The sequence below is a fragment of the Centruroides sculpturatus genome, unplaced genomic scaffold (assembly GCF_000671375.1).
Source record: "Centruroides sculpturatus isolate CEXI.00-Female unplaced genomic scaffold, Cexi_2.0 scaffold1907, whole genome shotgun sequence".
NCBI classification, from domain to species: Eukaryota; Metazoa; Arthropoda; class Arachnida; order Scorpiones; family Buthidae; genus Centruroides; species Centruroides sculpturatus.
Genome location: NW_019386295.1, coordinates 47403 through 60908, shown reverse-complemented (window position 1 = coordinate 60908; position 13506 = coordinate 47403). Strand labels below are relative to the sequence as shown.

General features: G+C 27.7%; 1 protein-coding gene across 5 annotated transcripts in view; it reads right to left on the bottom strand.

The window, feature by feature from the left end:
• Positions 1-13223, bottom strand: part of LOC111614458 (sodium channel protein para-like) — a 54982-nt gene extending 41759 nt beyond the window's left edge. For 4 of the 5 annotated variants that reach the window (XR_002754934.1, XM_023355835.1, XM_023355837.1 and 1 more), the window contains exon 1: positions 13001-13222. Coding sequence is in view for 4 of the 5 variants with exons in the window: in XM_023355835.1 (XP_023211603.1) it covers positions 13001-13084 (84 nt within the window). In the remaining variant the exon portion in view is untranslated. Of the gene's footprint in view, positions 1-13000 lie in introns of all 5 variants that reach the window. The other variant, XM_023355836.1, reaches the window with a different exon arrangement.
• Between the last annotated feature and the right edge of the window lie 283 nt (positions 13224-13506).

The following is a 13506-nucleotide window of genomic DNA, read 5'->3' as shown; positions in this document are numbered from 1 at the left end:
CGTAGAATGACTGAATCTATGAGTAACTGTTCTTTGCATCCCCTGTGATTTCTACGGCAACCTTTTTGTTGTTCTGTAAGAATGTCATGTTCTTCAACATGTTTGTATATTTTGTTTGTGATACAGGATGTCAATAATTTGTAGAGTGTTGGAAGACATGTAATTGGTCTGTATTGTGTGGGGTCTGTGGTGGTGTTGTTTTTAGGTTTCATGCAAGTGATGCCCTGAGTAAGAAATTTTGGCATGTCTTGTGAATTGATGATGATGTGTGTTAGATGTTTAGCTAGTTCCTGGTCAGTGATGTAAATTTTTTGTACCAGAAATTGTGAATGTTGGCTACACCAGGTGTCTTCCAGTTGTGTGTTCTGTTAACGGCATGGCGGATGTCATATACATTTATTTCAGCACAGGGCATAATTGGTATGTTATGCAAGTTTCTGTTCTCCTCCTCGATCCAGCCTGCATCAGCATTTATTATTATTATTATTATTGCTGTAAGATACGTCTACCAAAGTGTGTTTTTTTTTGGATTACAGAGACGGATTTACATTTGTAATATACCATACAGCAAACCATTTATATATTACTATTATTATTTTTTGCATTTTCCCTATTTTATTTCTTTAATATCAGCACAACTGTATTTTGAAATAGTTTCTTTTCCATTTACAAATAATAAAACTGTTACACAATGCTTAAAAACCTGAGTGCAAATAATACAAATTTTTTTGAGTAAATTTAAATATAGACACATAACCAAATTTAAATATAAACTTACAATATGTGACTCACAAATGAGAGTTTGCAGACATCATATCTGCAACACAAGTATTTCAATCAAATATCTAATAGTATTCAATAATGCAGAATTATTGCTAAGTCTAGTTATGCTCAATGCTAGACTCATTTCTAATCAGTTTCTGACTATCACTTCTAGAATTCTAAATAGTTCAGTTTGCATACAAAAAGTACAGTATTACAAAAAATTCTATTGTGTCATTATTGTAAGTACTACTCATTTTAAAATAGCTGTATGTTTTGTTATAAATAAATATAATTTTAGCATTGTTATAAAAAAATATGTTTACAATGAATGAAAAATCATTTTTCTCTCTTTCAACATTTTAAACATGATCTAATTTGCTGACCCAAGATGCCACTCAGATGTACTCAAAACAATTCTCAGTTAGTCAGTCAGGTTTGTTACCTAGTATTCTGTGTTACTACACATGGCTAAGACTGAAACTTTGTATATGACCCAATAATTGCACAACTTAAGTACTTTTTTTATTTTTTCTTCTAAACAATTAGCACTTTTACCTTTGCATAGCTGACCTGAAGAAAAGTGAAACTTAATGTAAAATTATCATGAGAGGCCTTCTGAAAAAAGTCAAGTTGATTTTCTTTTTTTTTGTTATAATCTGGGTAAATAGGGGCCCTGTGCCAGTACATCATTTCCACTGCTCTATTTTATAAATACAGTGGTACCTCAGGTTACGAACGCCCCAGCATACGAAATTTTCAGGATACGACATGAAATTCGAACATATTTTTGCTCCACGATACGAACAAAAACTCACNAAGAGGTCTATAAAGTTTTTTATAACTCACTCCAAGTTTTAAATAATCTTATTAGACAATTCTACTTAAACTTGTATGCTGATAAAGTTTTGTTAATTCACTCCATTCTATATTTTGACTCTTAATGATCTATTTATAAGCTGAATGTCAACTTTAGCATATAATAATTCTCTATAGTGAATAAAAACCAAGCAGCTGATTTTTGAACTCTCATTGGATATTGTAGAGTATATGCAACTTAGTAAAATCAACAACAATGATATTAATTACAATTATTTTATTTACTGCTTATTTACTTTTTTTACAGCTTTTTTGATAATTAAGATTAGTAACTCAATAATTATAATGCTAGTATGCTGTAATGTGTTTCAATTTTTACATTGTACATTGTTAAAATGCTAAAGTAATATTCATACATATTTTAAATTATTATTAAAAATTTCCAAATTCAGTAAATTCTTGCACTTTTTCTTCAACTATTAAAAATAAAATTGTTTTTTCTGAAAGCTAAAATTTAGTTAGTTTACAAGGAACATTTTTAGTCTTTCTTGGCCGACATCAGCTCATACATACAAATAGGATAAACAATAAAATTTGTGATGCATGCCTTAACTCAAAAGGAAGAAAACTCAGTTTTTTGGTGTTAAATAAGCAATATATTTAATAACTTTTAATAACTCAAGCATTTTTGATATTTCAAAATATCATCTTCAGGAACACTTCAAACAAATCAGAGTAGGTGAATTGAAACAAACATACTTAAAACTTGAAAATTTGTACAAAAATTTTACAATTAAAAAATGTTTTTATAATAAAATATAAGTAAATAAATAAAAAATATTAATACATATAAAAATTAAAAAATGCACTTGTGTGAATGAAAACAAAACCAACACCATAGTGAGTGGTGTGCCGAGAATGGCCTAGAGGGTCTAGACTAGTCCCCTAAATTCCTTGAAATGCCATCTGAATATTTTAAATGCATTTGTATTTGAAACCTTTCACTTGAAAAATATGTATTTTTTTTTGTGTATTTTTTCCCATCTGGCCTCCCCTCCTTTATGCTGAGTTCAACTTTTCCACAAACAAATCTGAACATCCCTCAAGGCTCCTTTAGTTGACTCGTTGACAGGACCAGCTTGCAGACATGTTCTTGTCATACTGTTATGTTTTGTGCACATCCAGGTGGTTTTGTAATAAAAGATTTTTAGTTTCCTGTGCTTACTGAAAACAACATTGCATTAGTAATTTTTGTATTTTTATTATCACAAAACATTTAAAAAGTTTTCATCTAAAGTGTGAATCTACTTAAAAGATGATATATGTGATTAGAAAGCTTTGAATTCACATGGAAGGGGATTTGTTAGAAGAAACAGGTCCCTTGCAGCAAAACATAATGCAGTTTGAATCTGTGAATGATGCGGCTGATCTAGGTGAATCATCACAGCAGACAATCAACAATATCCATGCTGTATTCTGAACTGCCTGCTTGAAACATCATCTGGAGCCTTATGTTTCCAAGAAATAAAGTTGTTTAACTTTTCTAACAGCATTTAAAACTGCATGTAGTGCCATCTGTTATGACATTTTATTTAAAAATTTTTTAATATTTTTAATTATTATAAAATGGCAGAAAGCTTAATTTTGAGGGTAGGGATGGTTTTATAAAAAATTGTAAATGCTAATAATGAGTAAAATTGTCATTAAGTCTGACCCTATTTGAGATATGACACATGACCCTCTTTATCTCCCACCTAGTCAACCTTTAATCACCAAAATTTAATGGCATCGTTTAAATATTTGTATTTGATTATATATAAAGAATTTAGTAGTTGTAAGAATTTAAAAAACTAGTAAGGTTGACAAATTATTAAATAGGATATATATTAGGAAAAATATATATATAACTAAAGAATCAAAATATCTGATCACAAACTGTAGCCTACATTTTATAAATAATTTAGTTTGAAACAAATTAATGCTACTTAATGTTTAAATGTAATACCACTATGTAATAATATGTGGTGATAAAAGATGCAGTCTTAAAATATTACAACTTGAAAAATAATTTTAAATATACAGTTACTACTTTAAATACAGAACTCAATAAAATTGAAATCTTTGTACTTTAGTACTTAACATATCAGTGTCACACCCAGAGGGGACCATGGGGTCCTGGCATTCTCAAAAGAAAAAGGAAAAAAAATTTAAAAAATTTTCCAAAAATTTTTTCCTAATTATAAATTCAATTTTTATTTATATTATGCTGTGCATTCTATTTATATACTATTTATGAATTAGCAGTAACATAAACTGAAAATTTTATTGAATTCATATTAAAAATATTTTTATCCCTTCAAGCTGGCTCCCCCAAGATTAAATCCTGAATACACCACTGAAACATATACAGTTAACCCCCGTATAACACGGTAGTTACCTGTACAGGATTCGCATAACACGGCAATTTTTTGGAACGTAACCCCCGTGTTATACGGGGGTTACCTGTATATTTTAAGCATTATTATTATTATTATTATTATTATTACAAAATAAGATATAATAGATGTAATAAATTAATAAAGTAAGTTATATTGCTACTATTCAATCTCATCAACAGAAAGATTAGATATTTTATAAAAATTTTGGCTTATCTGTTTAATCAGTTCATAAAAAACTAAAACCTTCAAAAACTTCTATCTGATATTAATCTAAAAGACAATCACTTTTGATTTGATAAAAGTAAAAATAAATTATTTTTTCTTGATCTAAAAAAATAGGAGTCTATACAACTGAAAGATCCTCATACTATTATGTACTACTTCATTAGTCTGTAAAAAACCTTGAAGATAGTCTAAAAGAATGCATAGCGAATTATATATTTAAACAAAAAAGACATTAACAATGTTGTTGCAGAAGAACCATATGCATCATCAACTAAGATAAAATGGTTGAAAACTATAATCTCCTACATATAATACAGTGTTCCTTTAAGAAAGTAAAATAACTATATAAGCAATGAGATTATCAATAACAAATAAAAAAAGAATGCACTCTCTCTAGACACTTAGATATGGGTAACAAACAAATTAATAAAAAGTGCTTAATTAGGCTTTTCCAATTTAATTTAAAAGCTTACTAAAAATAATTCTACTTTCCTGTATTTAATGCAATCCATCATTCTCACTAATCATTTAAATAATTTTTCCTTTACATAAAATCAAATGTTTCTTAAACAAAATTTGTATCGACTATAATTTCAATGAAGCAATCTGAAAAGGTTTTCGGTAAATAATTTTCAATTTCTCAGATATCATAGTCATTCTGATTTTAAATATAATATNATTAATACATATAAAAATTAAAAAATGCACTTGTGTGAATGAAAACAAAACCAACACCATAGTGAGTGGTGTGCCGAGAATGGCCTAGAGGGTCTAGACTAGTCCCCTAAATTCCTTGAAATGCCATCTGAATATTTTAAATGCATTTGTATTTGAAACCTTTCACTTGAAAAATATGTATTTTTTTTTGTGTATTTTTTCCCATCTGGCCTCCCCTCCTTTATGCTGAGTTCAACTTTTCCACAAACAAATCTGAACATCCCTCAAGGCTCCTTTAGTTGACTCGTTGACAGGACCAGCTTGCAGACATGTTCTTGTCATACTGTTATGTTTTGTGCACATCCAGGTGGTTTTGTAATAAAAGATTTTTAGTTTCCTGTGCTTACTGAAAACAACATTGCATTAGTAATTTTTGTATTTTTATTATCACAAAACATTTAAAAAGTTTTCATCTAAAGTGTGAATCTACTTAAAAGATGATATATGTGATTAGAAAGCTTTGAATTCACATGGAAGGGGATTTGTTAGAAGAAACAGGTCCCTTGCAGCAAAACATAATGCAGTTTGAATCTGTGAATGATGCGGCTGATCTAGGTGAATCATCACAGCAGACAATCAACAATATCCATGCTGTATTCTGAACTGCCTGCTTGAAACATCATCTGGAGCCTTATGTTTCCAAGAAATAAAGTTGTTTAACTTTTCTAACAGCATTTAAAACTGCATGTAGTGCCATCTGTTATGACATTTTATTTAAAAATTTTTTAATATTTTTAATTATTATAAAATGGCAGAAAGCTTAATTTTGAGGGTAGGGATGGTTTTATAAAAAATTGTAAATGCTAATAATGAGTAAAATTGTCATTAAGTCTGACCCTATTTGAGATATGACACATGACCCTCTTTATCTCCCACCTAGTCAACCTTTAATCACCAAAATTTAATGGCATCCCCTAATGCACAAACCTCTTTTAAAATTTCAGAAATTCTTGACAAAAAGAAGTTATTAAGCTTCAAAGAGAGTGAACAAAATCATCCCCCACACTCTAACATCCATACATATTGAGAAAAAACCCCAAAGTTTTGCATTTCTTGACATTTCAAGGTCTCTTGAATCCAAAACTGTAAAAATATTAGGGGAGGTTCATTTTTTGACTGATTACCATAGTTTCCCTCTATTATATATAACAGAGCTGGGAAAGTAAAATTAATGTGCCAATAATGTGCAAATAAAATAAGTTTTTTCTAGGTGTTTAAATAATAATTGTTATAATGTATGAAAAATGAGTTTTCTCACATCTGGTCCCTTTTGAAAATTGTCACCACATGCCGCTAATCAATAGCTTGGTGATTACAATATTCAGGCACATTTACCAGTTTTTACTTTAAAATTAAAGTCGTTTTTCAAAATAAACAAAAGTTTTTGGTTAGGGTGTGTTTTCAAAAACTACTTTGTTCCACAATAATACATATCTGTTATCTACAACTACTTTTTTGAGTTCTGTCTCTCTTCTAATAAACTCCACCATACCTTTAAAATGCAGTCTATTTTAACAAGTTATCAAGTTAACAAGTTATGCAAGTTTAAATTCTTTACGTCGATCCTGAAGAAGGTCTGTTAATTTGACCGAAAACGTTCGATAACTTGCTAAAATAGACTGCATTTTAAAGGTATGTTGGAGTTTATTAATTAATAATGCAGTTAGAGATATAATGTCTCTCTTCTATTCTGTCCAAAGGCATTTTCTTCTCTAAAATCCATGCAATTAACAATAGATGTTCCATTATACAAAAAAGTTACTAATTATTAATCAAGATAGAGAAATAGTGTATACATCTGACTGTTTAAGGCCAACAGATGTTTTTCATGTTTTGAAGATTGGTATACTGTATTTAATAATTATTTATAATTATACCATAAAAATAGCAAGGAAAAAGTCAAACACTGTTTGAATAATATTAGTATTGTTTTTATTACTATCAATAGAATGGAGAGAAATGGAATGAAATGATATCAACTTCAGATCAATAAAGAAATGAGAGATTAATACTTAGTAAAATTCTTAGATTGTAAAATTTCAATTTTTGCAATTCTGAAGTTTATAAACATAAATATAACTTTAAAAAAATGAAATAAATACAGACTTATTAATGACTACCTAGAAGTTTCTATTCAAGAATACCTAAAATCTTAAATTACTATTTATCAATGTTATATTATTTTTATTATTTCAGTACTTTAAAATTTAATTTATCAAATATTAACTATTATTTAAATATATTCAATAAATTATACATTATATTGTAGTCATGTTTAGGTTGAAGTAGTAATGTATCCTAGTGGTACTATTACTGTTGACAATCCTAAAACTGGTGTGCAGTTCAGGTTGGTGCCATCTTGAAACAACTGAGTTCACTCTGATGAACACCAACTTTGGGCAAGTAGAACATTCCAGGGCACATTAGTGTTCCAACTGAACATGACTTAAATATTTTATAATAAAATATAAGTAAATAAATAAAAAATATTAATACATATAAAAATTAAAAAATGCACTTGTGTGAATGAAAACAAAACCAACACCATAGTGAGTGGTGTGCCGAGAATGGCCTAGAGGGTCTAGACTAGTCCCCTAAATTCCTTGAAATGCCATCTGAATATTTTAAATGCATTTGTATTTGAAACCTTTCACTTGAAAAATATGTATTTTTTTTTGTGTATTTTTTCCCATCTGGCCTCCCCTCCTTTATGCTGAGTTCAACTTTTCCACAAACAAATCTGAACATCCCTCAAGGCTCCTTTAGTTGACTCGTTGACAGGACCAGCTTGCAGACATGTTCTTGTCATACTGTTATGTTTTGTGCACATCCAGGTGGTTTTGTAATAAAAGATTTTTAGTTTCCTGTGCTTACTGAAAACAACATTGCATTAGTAATTTTTGTATTTTTATTATCACAAAACATTTAAAAAGTTTTCATCTAAAGTGTGAATCTACTTAAAAGATGATATATGTGATTAGAAAGCTTTGAATTCACATGGAAGGGGATTTGTTAGAAGAAACAGGTCCCTTGCAGCAAAACATAATGCAGTTTGAATCTGTGAATGATGCGGCTGATCTAGGTGAATCATCACAGCAGACAATCAACAATATCCATGCTGTATTCTGAACTGCCTGCTTGAAACATCATCTGGAGCCTTATGTTTCCAAGAAATAAAGTTGTTTAACTTTTCTAACAGCATTTAAAACTGCATGTAGTGCCATCTGTTATGACATTTTATTTAAAAATTTTTTAANAAAATCTATATATTTATACTACTATATTATTATTTTAATATATCAACCATAACAAGAAATTCATATTATTTTAATACAAATTTCTTATTCTTTATACTGAATATAATAAATATTCAATATAAAGATTAATTTAAAGTAAAACATTAAAAAATAGAAAAATTAATTTGAAAATAAACAACAAAAAACAAAATAACTATTTATTCTATTTTCTATTTGTAACACTTTCAGCACTCTTGCATCAATTTTAGAGAAAATTAAATAATAAAAACATGCTATTGAAAGCTTAGAATATTTTCATTGTTTTATAATTTCCTATATATATACAATCGTAAATTGCAAAAATAAAAAACAGCAAAGTTTATATTTTATAATGAAAACTTAGTGATTTTCTTCCATTCATTTGAGAACAATTATCTAGACAAAAGTAACTATGGAGAAGAGGAAGGATGTTATTATGTTAAAAAATAGTGATTTATTATTTATAAACCTAATTATTTATCTAATAAAGCTAATGGCATTAAGTTTAACACAAAACCAAAATAAAAGCTACTATGAAACTATTCATAGTAGCTTTTATTTTGTTTTATTCATTTATTATTCATTTATGTCTATTCTAATATACAATAGAACACAATTAGTTACTATAAATTTGGAATTTTCTTTCCAATCTGTATTTCTCTTTTGGATTCTCAATGATAGCCATAAGTCCATCATCAGAAATCCAAAAATATTGGAGGTTTCTAAAAATTTTTGCTTTCAGAAAAGCATTTTGAATTGCATATTCAAATTCAAATCTTTTCAGCTTTTTAAATATTAGCAATTTTCATCTTACTGTTATTTTAAAATTACAGGATTAAAAAGAAATTTTCTAAAACACAAATAATATAAATAATTATCAAGAAAATTGTTCTAATCAGTTAAATATAAGGGATGATCAAAAAGTTTTTACTGATAGTGCTGCAGTCACATGTATGACATGTACAGTACAGTACAGTACTTTGTCCAGAGAGAGTCCAATATGAAGCCAGTGATCTAGCCATGCAATTAGTAAGATATTTGTTGCATCCTGAATTACATGTGAAACAATATGATTTGGACATATATGTGGACACAAAATTATTGTAAATATGGAATGATTTGATTTGGATTTATTTGGTAAAAACAATACCATCAATATGATAGTGTTAGTGTTGCTAACACTATCAAATATGTCCAAATAAGATCAATATGCCATTGTCCTATTTTTGGCTGTGAAAGGACATAGATCAGTGGATATACTTTGCAGAATGATGAAGATATATGGGATTTTATCGAATGAAGATGTACCATTTTACACTGGTGTCCAAAGCCACCAGTGTAAAATGGTATGTGAAGTTCTCTGAAGATCTTTATAGATACATGCATTGTTGCAATCTTTGTTCATATAATGCACTCCCCCCTTGTTGACAATATTGTTAAGCAGAAGTTGGACAGTCTTAAATGACAGATTCCTAGAGCACCTTCATAAAGTCCAGATCTCTCACCTATGAACTATGAAATTAATTTTATTATGGCATTTTAGTCATTATTCTCTACATTTTGCCTTTGTCTTGACCCACTTTCTCTTTTTAATCTTTTTTTCTTATCTAATCCCAGGCCCATCTTTGGTACATCTGAGGTCCTGGGCCAAGAAAAACTTGGAGGCCCCCTTAAGGAATCTGTAATGGAAGGTTAATGTTCATAAATTTTTTCAATTAGCTTTCTTTGCTAAACATATTGTTATATTTATGTTTAATAAAATTTATCAAACATATCTTTTGATTGTTTACTGTTTATAATAATTTTATTACTTGTTGCTCTATTCAATTTGCATATTTTCAAGGTCTTGAATATTAGGAGGCCCCTGGACCCAGGCCCGGTAGGCCCACACCTAAAGATGGATCTGTCTAATCCTCTATTTCTGGACTTTGTTTCTCTACCAATTTACTTTATTGGTTGGCACCAAACCTTTTTTGAAGTACCTTCTAAACAATTATCCAGTAGCTTATTATTTTGATAACAACTTACATTTTCAATCTTCAGCTGGGTCTTCTTTAGGTTGAACATAAACATTGCATTTTAAAAAATGTTCCATTAATTGAATGTCTCCAGGTTAAATTAGCTGCATGACATCATTGTTATAAAGTGGGATACACAATATTAAACCCATTTCAAACTGTTATTACTTTAAACTTTTACGATCGAAAATGTTAGTTGTTATCAAAATAATAAGCTACTGGAGAATTGTTTAGAAGGTACTTCAAAGAAGGTTTGGTGATATATTTCCACTCTAGTATTAATTAGTGTGATAGAACATTATTGGTTGACAACATTAAATGCAATAGATTCTGAGTGGTTGACCTGGTAATTGTCGCTGCTTAGTGGACCCAATCCAAGTATAAATAATGAGACAAAGAGGATCATTTAAACAATTTTTGAGACCAGTGGCACATTATCCTATGGGCAACAAAGGCAATTGCCTAGGGCACCTACTAACAGGGAGGCCCAAACCAATCTTTTATAAACTCATTACTGTAAAAGTATGAAATTTTGTTTATCAGGGCCAAGTTTACCCTGCATTTGACTTATAATACGCTAGTTTTAGTTTGACTGATACATGTCACCTCATCGGAGACCTTGGTAATTTTAGAAACCTGGTCTCCATAAATGATGTTAATTTTATAATCTTTGTTTGGTGGCTATTAAGAACATTTCTTATATTAGTGGTTATTCTATGTTTGTTTTGTGTTTGCATGCTATCAAGAGCTAAGAGGACACATATCACATTATAATGCAATAAGGCTAAAAAAAAAAATAAATAAAATGAAATGTAAGATATAAAAAAAAAAGTAACAAAGGTTAATATATTCATAGTAATGATAATATTCTGCAAAATTATATTGGAAATTTAAGGAAAAAAAAGACCTTAATTTCCTATTCTATTTAATTTTTCATGCTGTTTTAGTCTTTTATCTTTTTAAAATAGTGCTTTCTAATCCTGTTCTAATTTAAGATAATATAAAATTTTAGCACCAAAATTAATTTGTTGCTAAAATTTAAAATAGCTTTAATGTAGAAAAAAAAAGCTGATGATATTTAACAAATTAATATGAAAAAAAAAATTAAAGTTTTCCAATACATAAATTTTAAGATTAAAATCATCATTAATTATTTCTTTATTGTTTAAATATATGTAGAACTTCTTTAGTAAAATATTTTAAATTATTATTTATCTTTTTAAGCATTCTAATAATGTAATTTAATATTTTTTTTATTATATAACTTTTGCTGAAAACAAGAAAACAAGTATTATTAATACTTTTAAAATTTGTCAATTTTAGAAGTATTAATAACAGTATAAACATTTTTTTTTGTAAATTTCCTAAATGCCGAATTTAGTTTTTTAAATACTGTCAATGCTAATTTCAACTGTTTGTTCAGGATTTGAAGATAAAAATAAAAATTTTATAGCAAAATTATGAAAATCCTCTAACATAAAATTACTGCTGTTGTTGATGTCAGTCTTTCAACTAGAAAATGTAAAAAAAAAAAAATAACATTAAAGTTGAAAGAATAATATAAACAATGAGTATACGTTTAATTTCTTAAATTAGTAACAAAAATCTACTTTTTGGAGCTCACTTACATTAAGATAAACTTTTATTTAATGTATGCAAGATCCAATAAAACAAATTTTGTTGTTATGAAAGAATAATGTCTTTAAAAAATTAATATGATATCATAGCATCACTATAAATAGTGTGTGTGAAGAATAGGAGAGTATACTAAAGAATTATTCTTGATACCAAGTTTAGTATCAGTATTTAAGATTACTTACTCTGCTTTACTTATTTATTCATTTCTTTTTATTTCCTTTTTACTTTAATTCATATTATTTAACTCTGCCATTTATATTTCAATCTTACAACATTCATGCTAACCAGTGCTTTTTGTAAAAAAATTATTACAGATATGCATATATGGTGACTGAATATACACAATTGTTTTTATTGAGAACCGCTAATAGCATAAGAATATATCAATAGCTGATATGTACTATCTGCCAGTGCTTTCAGGCTGAAAAAAGCACTGATGCTAACAATTTTTAAGATTGTTTCTAAGAAATTAATCAAAAAATGATATAAGTTGTTAATTTTATTTGGAAAAGTTAATTTACCACTTACAAATATGCATTTATTTTCTACATTGTATATTTAAACAGAACATTCTTTACATAAAACTTTCTTTTTGATAAAGATATGAGATTGTTTAGATAAATTAGTTAAAAATTATGTTTGAAAGAAACATTTACTTTCAAAGATAGTTCTGAAAAATATCCTACAATAATTACTTGAATCTAATTTGGGTAATGATAGTTTCTTTATATTGGCTTTATAATATTTATGCAAAGACTATAAAATTATATATTAATCAGTTAATATCTGGTTAATATATTTATGATCCAACAGTAGTGTAAATAAATTCTAAAGTTTTGTTACTGTATTTGTAACAAATAAAATTTTCTTCTAAATGTAATGAAAGTGAATACAACACTAAGATCAATATTTTCCAAAATAAAAAAATTTCTGTCACCAAAAATCATCATCAATCACATGATATATACTTTGTTTAATAAAGGATCATTAAATTCTCTTTTGAGTTATCAAGAGTAACAGAATTGAATAAACAATTCCTATTATTATTTTATACTTGATAACTGAATTAATATGCTATTTATAAATAAGAGTAATATCTTATTGTTACCTTTTCTTTATTGTCCTTTATTTCTATTTTGTTACTTAGATTCACTGAATTCATCACAGGTTTTGAGTTGTTTTTTAATTTCATCTTCAGTGCTTTACCATCTCCTGTACACAAAAAGTTTGTAACTGAGAAAAGAGAAACAAATGCAAATTTTGTCCAGGTCTATGCAAATTCCATACTGAACAAATATAATAATAAATAAAGAATTAAATATTAAATTGTTTAGTGTAGGATCAAGAATTCCTAACAATATAAAATAATTTTAATTTTCTTGTAAGTAATTAACATTCATTTAACAATGTAAATTTTTCTTCATGCAAAAACTTATACATTTATACAGTTTATACAGAACATATTTTATAGTAGATAATTGCCACATTAGTTAATTATATAGTGAACTTTAATAAATCATATTTTTAAAAACTTTAGACTTATTAACAATTTGAGTAACTGAAAATATAAATTTATGAAAAATCTGAATTTTTAAAATTGCATTATTATAACCA